Below are 19,971 nucleotides of genomic sequence, written 5' to 3'. Positions count from 1 at the left end.
CACGCTCCATATTTGTCAAGTGAGGGTGACTCACCAGCCTTTCTCTCACATCCGTAACAGCGAAGGCACCCTGGTGTGCTGAAGGTGGTGAGGGCCCAGGACAGACAAAAGCAAGACAGTTTCTTAAAATGGCAGCAACCCTACTAGGGGTGTTTTTCATTCTTTTTGGAAAGAAGTAAATCAAACATAAATTAAAAAAATTTTTTTTTATTGGAACTGTTTAATACAGCTGAAGTATGACTTGCAAAATGGAAATGCTTGCTCACTATTTTCATTTCATTTTATGGGGATGTAGGTAGGGTAGGTGTGACCTAGCTGAGGTTCTGTTTAGCCAGGCGTGTTCCCTTCTCTCTGCACATCTGCCTCGATTCAAATTTCAGTTATTACATAACACATAAATTGCAAAGATTAAGCTATATCATAGAAATGGAAGTTCTGAAAAACACCTTGTGCATTATTAATTTTTCCATTTTTTTTTTACTTTGAAAATTTCAAACTTATCAAAAAGATACAAGAAAAGCTTAGTGACTACCTAGCTGTATCCAGTTATTATTTTGTTACATATGATAATACATGATTTTTGAGATGTAGAGAGCTGCATTCATATAATATGCTCTGGGTTTTTTTTCCCCCTTAGTAAAAATGTTATGGGGTGGGTTTACTTATATCAACATTGTGATTTCTAGGCACTCAACTTCCTGGAGTTTGAGATCTGTTGTCCTATTTGGCTACAGGTTTGGAATATAAGGAATCATGTGTGTGGTTACTGTCAGACTGAATACCTCCTGCACCAAACATGCAACATACATTATTATCTCTAATCCCAGCAGCAACAGTGTAAACTGGGGTCTCCTCACTTCCAATTTACCTGCCTGGTAACTAGTACTCACAGAGATTGAGGCACTCCGTTGGTCAAAACAGATCTTGAATACGAATTCTTTTTTTAAAAAAAGTTGGAGAATCGATTCTCAGAGAGAGATTTTAATGCAAGCATAAGGAAGGTTTTAGTGTTAGTATCTGGGAGAGTAGCAATGTTAATTTCAGGCAATTTTCTTCAACCAAGGAGGTTCCTCAGGTGGAAGGTGGATTTTTATGGAAACTATAGCCAGGAATTTAGTGACAGAAACTAAAGATGCTAAACATTCAGAAAGCCCAAGAAGACAATATTTTGGGGCAGCCTCTTACCAGCTGTGTGTGGTGGGACAAATCACCTTCCGCCTCCTCATTTGTGAAATGGGACAACAATCAATATTTTTAGGTGTTTTTTTGTTTGTTTTTTTGGGGGTTTTTTTGGCGAGACTCAATTTTGTGAATTGGGATGATCTTTATGAATATAAGAATTGATGAATCATTCTGTCTGTAGGAGGAAGGAGGGAGGGAGAGAGAGAGAGAGAGAGAGAAAGAGGGAGAAAGGGAGGAGGAGAGATCCCGGTAGGATGACATAAATTAAGGGAGGCTTAGTTTTCTGAGGCTGGCAGGGAAGTTGACAGGAATTGAGTCTATGAAGAGAAGATAGCATCTTTAAGGGAATTCAATTAGTTCCCCCGTCCCAGAGAACCCATCTCCAGAACTTTTTTCCACGTGCCCGCGGGAGGAGGACGGATGGGTTTGAGACCCTCAGCAAACTTCTTTCCAGGCCAAGGGGGATCCTGGCGTGCGCTCTGGCTTCCAACGCACTCAAAGGACACTTTTCCTTGCTTCCCGAGGCTGCGGTGTCAGGATTTAGAGAGCCCGAGAGACGGAAAGATACGGAGAATCTCTTGGTGGCTTCCGTGGTCTTACATGTTTCTTTGGCATCAGGTGCCTCTCCAGCCCCCCACCCGCGCACCAGGTCGTGAAGCTGCCTCTGGCCGGGGTGTCTCCTCAGGGCAGGACGCCCGTGTCCCCGGCCGTGAGCTGGTGTGTACAGGTGAACAGGAGCACACCAGCGCCCAGGCAACCAGCAGCGCTTCGGAGGCGGGGATGGTGGCGGCGCGAAGTCGGCGAAGTCTCCTTTTCCTCTTTCCTCCTTCCACTGAGATTTCACCACTAAATAAGAAGAATAAAAAGTATGCTTGGTTTTGTCTTTGCGCTCGCGGGATGTGGCGGGACTTTTGAGAAGAGGGTGGCAAAGATGAAGACAAACCACTGCGGCCGCACCGGTTGCTTCTGGGACCCCTGAAATCAGCAACTGGAACTGAAAGTTTGGAGAGCCCCGGGCCTGGTCATCTAAAACCCGGGGTTACAATCCCACCGTCCTGGGGGGCAGTCTGGGCCTTCCACTCGCGGGGTGGGCCCCTCACCCCGGAATGGCGCTGGCCGGGAGCCAGCGGCTGGAAGATGCCAAGCCGGGAGCACTTCGCGCCGGCGATGCACGCGGACGCCCCGGGCGCGTTCGGTCCGCCCCGCTTGGCAAGAGCTCGCGAGGCCGCGCGCGACGTCTCCGTCTCCCGGGCAGCCCGGAGCAGCCGGCCGGGAGAAGCGAGAGCTCGGTGCCGGGCGGCGGGCTGGCGTGCGTCCGGCCGCCTCACGCGGTTGCGCCGAGCTCCGGAGCGCCGGGCCTGGGACCCTGCGGGCGCACGGTGGCGGGGGGCGCACACCGCACTCCCTTCCAGCTCATCGCGCCGAGGATCGGCGGGTAGAGCTGCCCGGACCACTGGGCTCCAAACAGCCTCCGGCCGCGGAGCGGTTCCTGCCAGCCGGGAGACGCCCCCTGACCCCCACCCCCGCGTGGCCGGGCCGGACTAGCAGGAGCAGCGGGAGGAGGAGGAGGCGGCGCCGCCGGGACTGCCTCTTCCCCGCCCCTCGCGTCTCCTCCCCGCGCCACCGGGAAGGACAAGGGGACTGGGCACGGGGACCCCGGACAGTGAGCACCCGTGCCCCGGGGCCGCCCCTCGCGCGCTCTCTCGCCGCGAGACCGGGCAGCTCTCTCTTCACCTGGTGCGGGCCGCAGCCATGAGCCAGGACGCAGACCCCAGCGGCTCCGAGCAACCGGACAGAGATGCCCGCAGCGTGCCGGGTGCCCCGGCACCCTCAGCTCCGGGCCCGCGAGGGATGCAGCCACCGCCACCCCCTCCGCCCCCAGCCGGCCTTCCCCAGCTCATCCAAAAGTAAGAGGAGGGAGCGGGTGCAGGGGTGCGCCGGGCACACACCCCGGACAACCCCTTAGGCGGCTTCATCTCTCCAGTCCTTGCCAAACTTCACCCAGCCGCCTCGCGTTTGAAGTTTTCCTGCCCACTGTCCCGGCAGAGTCGGTGTCATTCTGGTTGTGTGAGGTTGGCGGCAGGGACGCCAAGTTACTCGGGGAAAGTAATTTTGGTTTTCCTTATCCTCTTATTCTTCTCTTCAGGGATGTTACTGGATATTTTGAACTAAAATAGCTCAAATTAGAGGGGAATGGACCAGAGACTGTATTTCATCTTTCTGGTCCCAAGAGGCCGCTGGAATGTATGGAGAGCCGTGCGTGAGTGTGTGCGCGCGCGGGTGAGTGTGTGTAAGTGAAATACCGTCACCAAGCAATCGCTCTTAATGGTGCCCCTGAAGTCAACCAGTGACACTGGGTGAAACGGGTGGTGAGGGTTTGTAAACAATATTTTTTTGCTTTGCCCTGTAAGACGTGTTTACACTTTTCGAGAAGGCCCTTGCGAGGAGTTCTCAGCGGCGCAATCGTTTCCCATTAAAGTTAGCATCGCGCGATTCAGAGCCCTTGCGACTTGGGTGGTGAATTTTCTAGCGGGCCTTCCCAGCGCGTGAGTAGGTCGGGGTGGCCCACAGACCCTTAGAAACTCTTTCAGCCCACCTGGGTGCAGAAAAGTAAAACCGTGATGTTGCTTTCCCCTTTCTAAATGTCGTTGGACAGGGTGAGGCCTAGAACATTGGTTTGTTTGAAGAATATTTGTTCTCAGGGTTTCCCTCAGCTTGTAGGGAAGACCTCAAAACTAGTTTGAGAAGATAGCGAAGTCTGAATGATGAATCCTTGGGCGAAACTGACGAAACTAGAGAAATACACACAAGTACAGCAAAATCAACCTTATGGGAAAGAGCAGACATTTTTTTTTAGCGCTGCTGCATGGATGCTTTGAGTAACACAAACTGTTAAAATGTAGTAAGAGAAATAACCAATGATGGGATGTAAATGGAAGTGGTACTTAGCTTTGCTATTAAGACTGACTTATGTAATAAGAATAGTGAAAATTCAAGTTTGATAGCAAAGAGTAGAATACTGGTATATTTCAGAACAAAATGGTTCCCCGCCTTTTTCTTTGACTGGCAGAATACAAAGCTCCATTTAGGACAATTTTTTGCTTTAATTTATTTTTCTATAACTTTGAACTGCTAGCAGCTTTCCAACTGTAATTTATATTGTTGTCCTTGTTCCTCTTGTTTTGCAGATTATTTCAGCTAAGACTTACCAAATATGATTAACAGTTTATCTATTGTTATTTAAAATTTCTCTGTAGTCTTTAATATAAACCAGTAGAGAAAAAAAATGCTTAAAATCTTAAAGAAAAATACCTAATTGATCAATTATTAATTGGGAACCATCTAATGTGCTTCTTGCCGGGCCGTGTTTTATATAAGTTTAAGATTAGGCTGCACGTTAAGTTTATTGAATTTGCTATTATATTGTAATTACCCTACATTTTTCTATGATTTACTTTCAATTAGGTAAAAACTAAGAGTCTTATGTTCACAGAAACATCTTTGTAGATGGGCATCTGATTATGAAATGTTGCCAAGTGGAAAATAAATGCCAGTTTGTAGAAAATGGGTCACTTAAAATGTATTTTAGTTGCCTCATATAATAAATAATTTGCCCCATAAATTCATCCCCATTTTGAAAATCCCATCGCTGGAATATCTTGCTTTTAAAAGATGAGCTTTTCAAAGATGGCCCCTTCTGCCAGCAGTCCAGGATGGAGACCTCAAGAAGCGCCTGATAGCTCTGCCGTGTTTTGCGTTGGTGACAGATCACTGTAGGCGCCAGGTCCAAAGCCAGCGAACGCGCCTGTGGGAATTGGTATTTGTGCACTCATCTTCAAGGTCTTTCTATATAAGGATTATTTGGGGTTTGCGCTCCCCTCGGTACCCACTGAAATTCCTCTGGAACCAGGCGTAACATGGCAAATGCTTTGCAGGTCCACCTTTAATGCGCTGAAACTTGAGCATGTTATTTTGAAACTACGTTTGCATAATTTAATCTGAGCAACCATTTTTCTGTAGTTATGAGGTGCTGTTTGCATCAGCCATCTTTGAGAAAATGTAGTGGGGAGGTTGCCCTCAGCCGCGAAGTGATTCGGCCTTTTGATTCGGAATTTTGTGAGCTAGAGTTTTGTATGAAATTCTCCTCTCATGGGTTGAATATGAAATAAATTTTATTGTGGAACCTTATTCTTTCTAGTTACTGTAGTGAGGTTATTATGTAATTTATAAGAGGAGAAGGTTTGATCTCTTTCATAATGATGAAAATATCAATCTTCCTATTGCATAGCGTTTAAGGATTATAAAAATTTTTTCACATCTTAATGTCTAGTTACATCTTAATGTCTAGTTTACTGATTTTCATGAATAACGGCTTTCATTCGGGGAAAAGTCAGTGACTTGATAGAGTAATCGTCATGATCATGATAAAAACTGGTTCCTATTCACATACATTATATTTGGTCTTAAGAGAACTGTTGTATATGACATTTCTGTTAATAAACACATGAGGTATGATGATGAATAAACAAGACTGATTTCAGTGTTTGTTTTATGGAAGCCGGTGTCAGAACTTATGAAGATTGCATCGAAAGTTAATTTCTGTGGAATACTTTAGTTCTAGTCAGGGATATTTAGTCTTCTTTATTATTGCATTCTTGGCTTTAGGCAAGAATTGTCAATGACCTTTTTGCTCTTGTTAACCCCTGACTCCTGGCCAATATTGGCATTACCTATAAAGACTACCAGGAACATTGGGACACATATCACTCATCTTGTAATATCTTTGTTTTAAATGTTCATTCTCTAAATTGGTCACGATAGAGGCATTATTGGATAAAATGTCAAGCATTACCTAAGCCACTTAGACAACGAGAAATAGAAATAACACCGCTAGAGGAGATTTGGGATGAGTTTAGGAAATCAGAATAATTTGAGGACTTATGATATATTTTCCATATTAGTAACAGCAGTAAGACAACCTTGGCCAGTGTGTTTCTGTGAATGTTGTTTAAGGATTTATCTTTGTAAACACTTATGATGTTTTATTTCCAAAGTATTTTCTGTTTTAATTTTGTGCTTTGAAATTAAACCTAATTCTTGATTTATAAGAAGTTATTTATTAACCTTGATGAACATCAGAAATTGAAATTTTAGGTTGAAAGTTTTAAAACGCTCTCCAGAATGAAAACAGAATCACTTAATTCTGTATGAAATGTTGAAGACAGTTGTCAAATGCGACTCTTAAGTGTACCACTCATCATAGTGAAAATTAACCAAACAAGCACACACACCTCACCTTCTGTGAAGTGAACGCATAAATGATTTTCTATTATTTGATTTTCAACAATATATTCCTGGCTAATGCATGACATCAAGTTGCATATTTAATTTGAGGATAGATGACTTATTTTTTACTTTTTAGATTATGTTGATCAGCAATGAATAACAAAATGAATTTTAAAAAATTGAAAAAGTATTGGGTTAGTGTTTGATAATTACTGTCACCTGCATGTGTTTGTGAATTACAGAGATAGAAATCCAGCTTTAGTTTCTCAAGGTTATCATCTTCTGCATGGCGTTAGTTACGCTGGCCCACTGTGTTTTGACTGACTGTGTTTTCAGACCCACGTGCCCCCCTTGATTCAGAAGAGAAAATGTTACACGTAGTCACTCACTACAAATCATTGTGACAGAAATTCTGCATTTGGAAAGATCTCTATGTAACTCCTAGGGAGTGATATGCAGGCAAATTGTATGTGATGTCTACCCACTTGATGGGCATGCTGACAATTACATCCAGAATTGGGGAGGAAATAAGAATTTTCCAAAAGGGACATTATTTCACTCACACTCAGTCCTTTTCTGGATAAAGGATGGAATTTCTAACATCTGTGCCAGTTTCTAACATCAGTTTGAGTCCGTTTTTAGGGGAAACAGGGATACAATTGTAGAAGGAATTTTGACAATTTTAAATACCATCTTGAACTGCACGTAAGACAAGCATTCAGCAGGAGAAAACATCTGAGAGGATTAAGCAGTTACCCAAAACAGGGAAGGAGAGAGGGTGGGCTCCTTAGCATTTTGCAAAGTTTCTTTGCTTCTCTAGAAAGTCTCTTAAGGCTATTTTTTTTAAAAAGGAAATTTTGTTTGAGGGTTTGTTTTGAGAAGTGTTTTTAGGTAGTAAGTGTAACCATCCAGTTATGAGTTTTCCTGATATGTCCAAAGAGATCAGTATTATGAAATGTAGTACATTATTCCCATTGGTCATGGTAAATGACTATACATATGGTGTACACAAGGGCTGTTCTAATGGCAGTACTGTAGGGAAAGAAGAGAAGAAAAATTTTATCACCCATTTTAGTGTTCTATCCACTATTCTTTTGCTACCTCCTAAGCAGTTAATCAAATTAATAAGTTTAAAAGCCCAAATCTGTCTGTTGGAATGTGAACTCTGATCTGTTAGGACCTCTTTGTCTTTCCTTATAGTTAAGTTACCAGGGGGAAAAGAAACCCCACCAGGATTGACTCACAGTGAAATGATCCCACATTATCCAGTTTCTCTCTCTCCCTCTCTCTGATTTATTTTTCTTGCGGCTGTAGGGTTTTTTTTTTGACTCCAGTTAAACTAATATGTCTTCCTTGTTCACAACAGCTAATCCTCAAGTAGGCAAACCAATATAGCTCAGTTCACAGCTTTGATAAACAGAAATCCACAAAATGTTGGGAACTGGGGTCTAATCAAGGGATGGAATTAAAATGGACTGAACTAACCATGGAAAGCAAGAATGGGAGAAGCTTGGGACAGTGGAGTTAGAACTCCAAAGACAAATTCAGAGGCAGGGCTCTATTCCCCTTCGTCCCCCGGTCCCTTGGCCAGACAAAAGCTTGAAGGGGTCTCCTGTACCACAAAATCCCACTTAATCTGATTTTTATTTCCTGCCACAGTAATTATCTGTATTTGGGATGGTCTAACTGATAGGATTTTGTGTATTTTAACAGGGAAAGTTGCTGTGGAACCACAGCTGGTGTGAGTGACTGGTAGCTGTGTTTAGAATAGCGTGTTGAAAAGTTTTGCAGAGAGTAAAGTGATCTGTATTCCAGAGTCAGAGCAAAGACGGTAATTAGTGGTTTGTAGAAAGAGGTTCATGGCATTTTGCTTTCTGGGTAATGAACCAGGTTGGATCTTGGTGATATATGTGTTATCCTGGAAACCTGATACTGCTTGTTCCCACCAGTGAGAAGACTGGGAAATCCTGACTTTAATTAAATAGGCACATTTTTGAATCAGGAATGTGAATTTGGTTTCCAGCAGCACCAAGGGGGTGTTGGCGGTGGGCTGCTTTTGCCCGACTTGGTGGGTGGTCACTGTTTAAATCCCACCCAACTAAGGTTTCAGTCTTTGACATTTACACATAGTAAGTTTGGGGACAAGTCATTACTGCCAGCTGTTTGAGAAAGAGATGGAAGGGAAGGACCCCCCCCCCCCCCCGCCGCAACCTCCCAACATTTTGTTTGTGTATTTCGAGTGTGATGCACATTTCTATGAATATGATGCATATTCTAATAAGATAATCTCTCTACAGCAGCAGAAGCTACTGCCAAGTTAATCTATCGTCCTCTGTCCCATATTCCTGCCGGATTTCATGAGATAAATTAAGTCCCCTTGATGGTTTACAAGGCATCTTTTCTAACTCACTGACAGCAGATCTGTCAGGAAGATAGTACAATTGGCTCTGAATATATTTTATGAGCAAAAAGGGAGCCGTTAAGTAACTTGTATATGAAGGTGTTAATAACTTGTAGCTCAGTTTGCTGAATAAATCTTTCCATGTGTTCAGAAACAAAAGGCTGAGGGTCATGTATGGGTTGGGGGGGTTGTCACTCCATAAAGATAGTTTTCACGCCACTTTGTGCTTCTTTTAATGTGGGTATTTGCTTGAAGGATGCACAAGGCCATTCGCCACCGCCCTTTCTTTGCACCTGCTTTTTCTCTGTCACACTAAAGACCCATCCCTTGTCAGTTGCCACTTCCCACTCTCAGACCAAACCTGGAAACCTCCCCTCGCTGCTCTCTGGGCATCTTCAATGCTTTTCAGTTTTGCAGCTTATCTGTAGACTCTCTTCCAAATTTGTCTTTTGGCCCTGATCAGATCTGCCCTTAAACCTGACCCCCACTGTCATGGCACTGAAGGAGTAGACAAAGTCATCTATTTTGGTTTATTTTAAATTTATTATTGAATAGAATGATTGAAGAGTCTGCCTGGTCTTGTCAAGGGCAAAACGAGCATCTTTGCTCTAAATTAATTACTGGGTTTCTGACAAAAAGGGTCAGACAGGGAAAGAAAAGCCTGGATTGGGAGTGGGTGACCTGGACAAGCCAATTAACCTTCCTAATCCAGCCTCTCCAGGGATTGGAAATGATCGATGGTAGTGGTCCTTCCAAGAGTAAAATTATGTGAACCTCCAGGAATATTGCTGGGGGATCATCATTGTCGGAGGCCGCCCCTCTCCTGCTGTACCTTTGGTAGACTATATTCCATAGCAGTGACATTTTAGCTGTATATCCAGGTACATGCTTGTGAGATCGGCCACTCATGAAACAGCAACAACCACAAAAAGAGAATTAAATGCTTACTTAACATTTGCACAGTATAGTTGCATCAATGACATAATTTTAAGTCAGAAAAGTAGATACTAGTGTCGGTGAGCAGGAGGCATTTGATATTGTTTACTGATCGCTAGAAATGTTTAAAAGTGAAAATAATTATTTTGGAATGTCGATTATTTTCGAGTGTTAAGATGAATCCTTGAATAGGCAGAAGGAGTTCCGTTTTCAGTTCAGGAGACAGGTCCAGCAGTTTTCATGTTTGTATCTAAACTGGATTGTGTTAGACACAGGCAGGTGGGAGTGTATTTGGTGATGTCATTGTTTTTAGAGGCAAAAACTTAAACACAGAACCTGCAGGCGTCTGTCTACCGGGAGCCTGAAGGAGGCGCGGACTGGACGCGGTAAACCGTGACGCGCAGCCTGCCGCGTGGGCTGCACAGACGGCCGCCCACACTGGCGGCCTGAAAAACACTTTGCGAAGAGATCGTGACCATCCAGGAGCTGGGCCTCAGGTTTCTCTGTGGCCGCCTTGAATGGAAGAGACCAAATGTTTCCAACAAGGACAGGTCTCCTTGGGCCCGGCGTCCTCCTGGGCTGTAACTGGGCCATCGATTGCCTGGCCTTATGGAGAGCCTTTACTTGATTTTTAAAAGATTAAAAAAAAAAATTCTGCATAAAAAAGGGAAATGGCCCGTGTGATTTATTGACGTTAAATTATATACATAACATAAGGATATTTATTGCAGCGTTGTCTAGAAGAGCAAAAATTAGAAACCGTTTATCAGTTGAGAAAATAAATTATTTGCTCGTGTAACAGTGTGCCGTTCAACCATTAGAACAATGCTGTTATATTTATTAGTATGGAATATAGACCATATAATACTGTTGACTAAGAAAAAATCACACACTGCATGTCTGCAGGGAATTCTTTTTTTTTTTTTTTTTTTTTTTAAATGTATGCAGGTGTCTGAAGGCCTGGGAAAAAAATCTCTGAAGGACAAATATGCAGTATGTCAGCAGTGTTAAACTTCAGGTGGTACAGTTATAGTGGCTTGTCTTTTTTTAATATATGTATATATGTACTTTCTATTTCTTCCCCATTAGCATATGCTAACTTTATAATCAAAGAAAAGAAAACTGCATTTGTTTTAGAACAAAAATAGGAAAAGACACTTCAGATTGGCATTGCATTGTCTTTAAGACTCAGCTGCCCGTTAGTGTTTTAGATTTTGGATGTGTGAGGCATCTGAGACCTGCTTTAGCACAGCCCTCCTGTTTTTCTCTGTAAGACAAGTGAGTATCTTAGGAGCCAAGTGAATGGTTCCCAGCTAGGCTGGGAACCCTCATCCTTCTGTCTGTCACGTGTTCTGCTAGGCTACCCTTTCGTCTGGACGGACATAGGAGAAAGGGAAATGGAGACCGTTCTGAAATTGACTGTGCATCCGCTGACCCTAGTCCAATCACATCCCCCAAGGGGATTACAGAAAGCATCCTTGAGTGGGTTATCGCCACTTCCTTCAGCCCCCATAGGTTTGTGTGCCGGTGGCAGGAGACTGGGTCTCCCCAGGGTGTCTCATTTTCTGTCCCATCCTGCCAAACAAACTGAGCATTGCACTCCGCACCCCCCCCGCCCCAACTATTTGAAAGGAAGTGGTATAACTATATATAATTCGTTATCATACCTAAAGAAATTAATCTTAAATAATTTCTTCTAATAAGCACTAGATTTCTAAGTTCTTCAAATTGTCCTAAAAAATGTTTCATATAGTTGCTTAAAACAAACAAAAAACACTCCTGGTTTTTTTTGTTTTGTTTTGTTTTGTTTTTTTACAGAGAGAGTCAGAGAGAGGGATAGACAGGGACAGACAGGGACAGACAGACAGACAGAGAGATGAGAAGCATCAATCATTAATTTTTCATTGCACATTGCAACACCTTAGTTGTTCATTGATTGCTTTCTCATACGTGCCTTGACCGCAGGCCTTCAGCAGACCGAGTAACCCCTTGCTCGAGCCAGCGACCTTGGGTCCAAGCTCGTGAACTTTTTGCTCAAACCAGATGAGCCCTTGCTCAAGCTGGCGACCTCGGGGTCTTGAACCTGGGTTTTCCACATCCCAGTCTGATGCTCTATCCCCTGCGCCACCGTCTGGTCAGGCAACACTCCTGGTTTTGCATTTGTTTATGATGTCTCTTCTAACTTAGCAAATATACCTGCCTCTTTCTGTTCTTCAGGACCGAAGGTTCCAGGCTCATTGTCTTATAGCATGAACTGTTACCTGGATGTGTCTATTATTTCCTCATGACCAGATTCAGGTTAAGCATTTTGGCAAGAGTATGTAACAGGTGATGTGTGTTTCACTAAGTGTGAACCTTTGGTGACTGTGGTCACTGCCAGGTCTATCATGGGACATTTTTCTTTTTGGGATTAGTTAAATTGTCTTTGGGGAGGTACTGTGAGACCCTGAGAAGGAGCTGTTTCCCAACAAACTTTCATCTCATGGATTTTGTTTTTTAATTTGACTATATTCTAAAGAAAGCCCTTTGGATAAAATATTTGGAGCTGAAATGATAACTAAATATCACTTTAGAGTGGCTATATATAGTGTAAATTTGACTGCCTTGAAAATATGTTTGTATTGTACCAGACTATACATATGTTTGGATTTTTGTAGTCCTGACTTGATAGGAACTTAATTGATGGGCCAGCTACCTCCTATTTAACTTCTACGGCAGGCATTCTGTCACCGGACCGGCTGCAGTACTTTTTAATGTCCATACAAAGTGAATAGAAATCCCTTTTAATGCTGCTGGCAGTGAGTGGATGCTAATGTAATTTTTGCTAGCTCACACAATTTGTTGGCATCGTCTTGAAGCTATGTCAATTGACTCCTTGCGAGAACCTTTTATCTTCCTTTTCAAAATCACTGTGTGAGGCTGACTTTAAAAATGACTGGTGACTTGCCCTGGAGCCTAAACTGGGAGCTGGTCTGTGACGACCAGTTTGTTCACGCTTTTTAGATTTAGGTTACACAGCTATTTTTGCCTCTTCCAGATTGGTACTTTTATTTTCATGCAGAAACTATGTCCGGGTGGAGAACGTAGCGTGGAGTAGGGAAAAGAATCAGGAGGAGCCATGCCGTGTTTTAGATTCAGTTTTGTCACTGCTAACCCTGAGCCTCAGTGTTCTCATCTGTAAAAGGGAGCAATAATACAAAGTGAGTAGCAATGAACATTCATTGAGTGCTTCCTGTGTCTAAGCACTTTATGTATGTTTAGCTCATTTAATCCAACAATGAAGTAGGGGCTGTTATTTCTCCCATTTTACAGATGAATAAATCAAGTCCCAAACTTACCAGGGGCCAGTAAAGCTATGGAATACAGTATTTATGAAAGAACAGGTGAGATGGGGCTAGGTTGAGAGAAAGTTATGCAAATTCAGGTGATCATATCATCTCTACGTAAATATCTCTGTCCTCAAAGTAATTTCTAGAAAACCTACCATTTACTCTCTCTCTCTCTCTCTCTCTCTCTCTCTCTCTCTCTCTATATATATATATATATATATATATATATATATAAAATTTGCTGAAATAAATTTGAAAGTAGGTAAAATTTGAGACAAATTCAGCATTCCAATTAAAATAATTTTTTGTCCCCCTGCCCCATTTTTTCTCGTAATTTAAGTATGCCTTTTGGTTGAAAGTGAAATCCATATCCCAATTTAAATTCCACGAGCAAATCTGACTCTGGCATTGATTCACTGTCTTACCCTGCTTGTTATGCATGTTAGGCAAGATCTGAATTTGATGCTCACTGAGAGTATATAAACACTTATAATCCTCTCAGCATGTGCTAAAATAATAACAGATATGATCGTTTGATTTGCAAACTGAGTGTCTGCCAAGATCTACCAGGCCATTTCTGAACCAATTCAGAAAACCAGGAATCAGCGATGATTTAAAGTGTCCTAGGTTTCTATTAATAGCAAAAAGAATTCCTGACTTGAAACGTGGCCACATCAAGCTTGCTCAGTTGCCACCAGACGCGCTTCTTGAATGGTCTTAGCAGACATTGTTACAGGTGTTCTTTTGCTTTAAGAAAAAACGGTATGTGAAAACCAGACTTCTAAGAATCAATAAATCAGGAAAGGATTGTTTGCTTTTGACCTGTGAAAGGATTTACAGTCAAGTTCCGCAGTGTATTTCGAAGGGAAATTTAGTACGTCTAGGAATTTAGAGGTCCAATGATAATTTTTAAAACGTTTTTGTCTTTTTACAGAGGCCTAGTTGAAATCTACTAACCTTCACATGTTTAAAGCTAATACATATTTTTATCACCCCAGAAAGTTTCTTCACGCCTTTTATGATTTATCCTTTTCTCTTTCCCTTAAGCCCCTTCCCCTCAGGTTACTACTGATATGCTTTCTGAACTATGGCTGAGTTAGTGGGTTAGAGGTTTCTGGAATTTTATACAAATGGAATCACAGTATGTGATTTCTGGCTTTCTTTAGCATAATGATTTTTTTGGAAGTAATATTTTTATAAATTGTGATAAAATACATATAGCATTATATTCACTATTCTAAGTATTTTAAAGTGTCATTCAGTAGTAGTATTAAGTACATTCACAATGTTGTATGACCATTATGATTATCTAGTTCCAGAACATTGCATCACCCCAAAAGGAAGCCCTGTCCCCATTAAACAGTGTTCCCAGGTCCCTGGTGACCTGATTTCCATCTCTAAGTTTTTGCCTGGACATTTCATATACATGGAATCATATAATATGTGGCCTTTAAAAAAATATTATTTTTTATTTAGAAATTAAATTTAATGAGGTAACATTGGTCAATAAGAATACATAGGTTTCAGGTAAATGTCTCTGTAGCATTTGATTGCGTTGTGCGCCCATCACTCAAAGTCAAATCATTTTCCGTCACTATTTGTTCGTCTTTATTCCCCTCCCCCTAACCGCCCTCCCTTTGATAACCACTCACTTTTGTCTATGTCTGTGAATCTTATTTTTATATCCCTAATGTGGCCTTTTGTATCAGACTTTCTTTCGCTTAATACAATGTTTTCATGTTCTAGTATATATTGGTATTTCATTTCTTTTTATTGCTGAATACTATTCCGTTGTATGGATAGACTACATTCTGTTTATCTATTATTCATCAGTTGATGGATTTGGGTTATTTCTACCTTTTGACTGTTGTGAATAGTGCTGCTCTGAACATTTGTGTATAAGTGCTTGCTAGAACATCTGTTTTCTATTCTTTTGGGTACATTGTATCTTGGAGTGAAATTGCTGAGTCATATGGTAACTCTATGTTTCACTTATTGAGGAAACTCCAGACTGTTTTCCAAAGTGACTGCACCATTATACGTTCCCACCAGCAATGAATGAGGGTCCCAGTTGCTCCACAGCGTTGCCAACACTTGTAATTTTCCTTAGTTTTTAATTGTGGCCATCCTAGCTGGTATAAAGTGGTAGCTCATTGTGTTTCCCTAATGACAAATGCTGTTGAGCATCTTTTTTTATGTGTTTCTTGGCCATTTGTAATCTTCTTCAGAAAATATCTATTCTGATCCTTCGTTTATTTTTAATTGAGCTGTTTGTCTTTTTGTTGTGAAATTGTAAGAGTTCTTTACAAACTCTGGTTACTAGACTCTTATCAGATATAATTTCCAAATATTACTCCTATGAGGTTTCTTTTAGCATAATAATTTTAAGGCTCATCTTTTTTTTTTTCTGGTATATGTCAAAAGTTTCATCCTTTTTATTGTTAAATGGTATCTCATCTTACGGATGGATCATAGATTGTTTATCCATTCTCCTGCTGTTTTAGGTTGTTTCTATTTTTTGGCTTTTATGAATAAAGCTGGCATAAATGTTCTTTTGCAAGTTTCTATATTGACATATCTTTTAGTTTTCTTGGATGAATGTCTAGGCTAATAATAATTTAAACTTTTAGTTTAAATAATAATTTAAACTGATGTTATACACAGAATCTTTGTTTTTTCCTTTCTTTTTTGCTGCCAATACCTTTGAATTTTTATTATTGTGTCTTTGAATGGAAAATATTAATATAACCCTTCAAGGCATTTAAGGAGCATAGACTTTTTTTTTCCATGTTAGTTTTCAGGGTTAACTACTCTATGAATGAGTCTTTCTTCAATAATTTTTCATGTGACAAATAATTATTATCATGGAATTGGGACTTAACATGAATAAGACAACACAACTGCAGAACTTTAAGCCAGAAGAGATCCTAGAGATCATCTAATTCAATTCTCTTGTTTTATAGAAAAGACAGCCAGGTCCAATAGAAAGACTAGATTTACCAAAGGCTTCTCAGCTATTAGAGAAGGTAAGTGAGCCGAGAAAACTTACATGCCTGTGAGTGTCGTTTTGTTTTTTTTTTTTTCTTTCTTTTTAATTGAATCCAGAGAGGGGAAGGGGGAGAGAGGGAGACAGAAGCATCAATCTGTTTCTGTATGTGCCCCAGCCTAGGACTGAACCAGCCACCTCTGCATCTCAGCACGGTGCTCCAACAAACGGAGCCATCCAGCCAGGGCCTGTGAGTGTCGTTTGAAGTCACCTAGCGATGTGGCCTAGTGATGTGAGCGAATAGCACTGGGTTCCTGCTATCATGCCATGCCGTAGGCTTCATAGGGCCCTCTGTTCCCTCCTGCGTTATCCCATTTAATCCTCCAACAACCCTGTGAAGTAGGTACGGATTAAATAACTACTAGGAGTTCAGGGTCCTCTAGGCAATGATTGAAGAGCCGAGGCTCAGAACCAGGCTCCTGCCCCGTTCCAGCCGTGTTCCTCCCTTCGGTGCCGCTGCCGTCGCCTGAGTTCAGACCTCTTGGTTTCTCCCCACGCCCTGCCACCCCCAGCTGGGCCTGTCCTCAGCTCTTTCTTTTCTCCGAACAGCACAGCCTGAATCTTGTCATCTGCTTGCTTTAAAGCCTTACTGTATGTAGCTTCCTGTTGCCTGTAGGCTGAGGTTGAGACCGGTTTGAATGCCCCACTTAACTGTCCTGCTCTTTCTAGCACACCACCTCCTCTCCCTTACCTAGAACATTTCTTTCATCTTTATGGTTCCTGCTTAGACCTCTCCTCTTCCAGGGAGCTTTCCCTGGCCTCATGCAGGAAGGGGGCGTTGGATGCCCCTTTCCTGTAGTGCCCTGTGGCTCCCACAGTAGTGTTTACCCCATGCTGATCTCTCGTTGCTCTCCCTTCCAGACTCCGTGACGTCCCTGTGGGCAGAGCCAGTGTCTTTCATCTTAGCGTCCTCAGCATTTGGCAGGGTCCGTGGTGCATAGCGTGTTGAATACATGAGCGATTTAACTGCAGCGTGACTTGATCTAATTAACTATAATGAGAAAACCGCCCAGGATGGTCTCATGGAGGAGACTTGATGTGAGACCAAAGCTTGACTTTCTCCAACTGACATTTTATTGGGGCCGCCTGTCTGAAAGGGATAGAGAGACACACATCCCCTGCCTTTATGTTTGGGGAGGGAGTGTAAGTGGGAGGCAGAGACCCAGGAAGTAAGGAGCCCAAGCTCTGGTCTGGGCTGCACTTTCAAACCACTGTGTGAACGGAGGTAAGGCACTTAGCTTCTCAGGTTCCACATTCGTTAAAGGGGGCCAAGGTATGGGCTTGTTACACAATGTGGGGTTTGTGATAACAATGAATGAGAGCACGTGTGAACATGCATTGATAGAAATGAAGTGCCGCGTCCTGTGTGTCATCATGTAACCTGACTTTTATCTCCATCATCTCCAACCAGGGACCTGGTTGAGCCTTTAAAGGTACAGGTGACTTCCAGGCTGAATATCTCCTGTGAGATTCGATCCAAGCAAGAGAGATGGTGGAACTGACCCCTTGGAGTACCTTCGAAACCCCATTACATCAAAACATTCAACAACAGAAATTTCTGGATCACAAAAAAAGGGTTTTTAAGTTCTAAGAGAATACTCTGCTTATTTCAAGCAATTTCTAAAACAACACATCTCGAGGCAACTGCAGTGCTTGGATGCTTTATTATTCCCTTAACATTTGCAATGATGACAGTCTGTGGCAACGATAATGACAGTTGACCTGTGGCAGCGGCAAAAGAGGAGTTGCCCCCACGATAAGCCATTGCCCATGATTTCTCTGACCACCCTATTTAAATGGTATCCTGACCCTGGCTGGATAGCTCAGTTGCTTAGAGCATCGTCCTGAAGTATAGCGGTTACCGGTTCGATCCCTGATCAGAGCACATACAGGAACAGATCAATGTTTTTTTTCCTCTCTCTCTTTTTCTCTCCCTTCCTCTCTCACTAAAATCAATGAAAAGCAAAGACTCCATCTTGTAAAAATAAATAATATACATACATACATTGCATCCTGTACCTTCCTGTCCAACCTCCCTTACCTTGCTCTGTTTTTATCATACTACTTGTCATCAGATTATATAATTATAAAACAGCTCATGTAATTTACTTACTATATTTTTAGTGTCTGTTCTATTTCCTCCCACCCTGCCTGCACCATGTAAACTCTCCAGGAGCAGGGGAGTTTCGTTCAGTGACTTACCCACCAGCACCTAAGAATAATACCTGGCACCTAGAAGCAGCTCATTAAGTGTCTGTGGAACGATGAGATGAAATGTTAATAAAAATGCCAAGCGTGGGCATTAGTACCTGGTAGCATTTGTTTCTTCTCTGAGCCCACCTAGGATGTGAACTATATGTGACTCCAGGATCTGAGCTTTGTGATTCAGGAAACCGACACAAATGTGCAAGATGTCCCAAGATCATAGCCTTTGTTCCTGTGTGAGTCTCACAAGTAAAAGAAGGTGCAGAGAGCCTAGACTGCTCCCACTGGCCCAGGCTCAGTGACTCAGTGCTCTCCCAGTGGCCTGGTTCTGGCAGTGGCCAATGTAGTTGGATGCATTTTGGCAGCCATCTGAGCAGTGTGTTTGGTGGGATTTTGTTGTTGGATGAAGAGTAGGAAGTGCTAGGTCTCACTCAGTCCCTTGGAATCGGGGCCCAAAAGAGTGGGATAATCACATGTCTAGCAACTGGAGATTAGTGAATGAGTTCAACCATATCCTCCCATACTATGAGGACCAGCTCTGTGTGCTGTTACGGAGACATCCCAAGGATATGGGGAGAAATCAGGGTACAGTGAAAGTGTATGTAGTTGCTACTTTTTGTGTAAGAAAAGAGGAAGATAGGAATATATATACTGGAAAGATAAACAAAGAGAAAAACCTAATAAAATGATTACCTATGTGTGCAGGTGGAGAATAGGGTTGAGTGGAAGAAGGTGTGAGGGTGATACCCAAGATACCTGTGTTACAGCAGGTGAGGGAGGGGTGATGGAGGGGTGAGGGAGGGGTGATAGAAGGGTGTAGGAGGGGTGATGGAAGGGTGAGGGAGGGGTGATGGAGGGGTGAGGGAGAGGTGAGGGAGGGGTGATGGAGAGGTGAGGGAAGAGTGATAGAAGGGTGCGGGAGAGGTGAGGGAGGGGTGAGGGAGGGGTGATGGAGAGGTGAGGGAGTAGTGATAGAAGGGTGAGGGAGGGGTAATGGAGGGGTGATGAAGAGGTGAGGGAGGGGTGATGAAGGGGTGAGGGAGAGGTGAGGGAGGGGTGAGGGAGGGGTGATGGAGAGGTGATGGAGAGGTGAGGGAGGAGTGATAGAAGGGTGTGGGAGGGGTGATGGAGGAGTGAGGGAGGGGTGAGGGAGGGGTGATGGAGAGGTGAGGGGGAGTGATAGAAGGGTGTGGGAGGGGTGAGGGAGGGGTGATGGAGAGGTGATGGAGGGGTGAGGGAGGGGTGATGGAGAGGTGAGGGAGGGGTGAGGGAGGGGTGATAGAAGGGTGTGGGAGGGGTGATGGAGAGGTGATGGAGGGGTGAGGGAGGGGTGATGGAGAGGTGAGGGAGGGGTGAGGGAGGGGTGATAGAAGGGTGTGGGAGGGGTGATGGAGAGGTGAGGGAGGGGTGAGGGAGGGGTGATGGAGAGGTGAGGGAGGGGTGAGGGAGGGGTGAGGGAGGAGTGATAGAAGGGTGAGGGAGGGGTGATGGAGGGGTGATGAAGAGGTGAGGGAGGGGTGATGAAGGGGTGAGGGAGAGGTGAGGGAGGGGTGAGGGAGGGGTGATGGAGAAGTGAGGGAGGGGTG

General features: G+C 43.2%; 1 protein-coding gene across 2 annotated transcripts in view; it reads left to right on the top strand.

Annotated features, from left to right (window-relative positions):
• Positions 1-2,526: 2,526 nt before the first annotated feature.
• Positions 2,527-19,971, top strand: part of RBM20 (RNA binding motif protein 20) — a 203,769-nt gene continuing 186,324 nt past the window's right edge. Inside the window, exon 1 of one of the 2 annotated variants that reach the window (XM_066354702.1) lies at positions 2,527-3,089. In XM_066354702.1, coding sequence (XP_066210799.1) covers positions 2,935-3,089 — 155 coding nt within the window. In that variant the 5' untranslated portion in view covers positions 2,527-2,934. The remainder of the gene's footprint in view (positions 3,090-19,971) is intronic. The other variant, XM_066354700.1, reaches the window with a different exon arrangement.

The sequence above is a fragment of the Saccopteryx leptura genome, chromosome 13 (assembly GCF_036850995.1).
Source record: "Saccopteryx leptura isolate mSacLep1 chromosome 13, mSacLep1_pri_phased_curated, whole genome shotgun sequence".
Lineage (NCBI taxonomy): Eukaryota > Metazoa > Chordata > Mammalia > Chiroptera > Emballonuridae > Saccopteryx > Saccopteryx leptura.
This window is presented reverse-complemented; position numbering and strand designations above follow the sequence as displayed.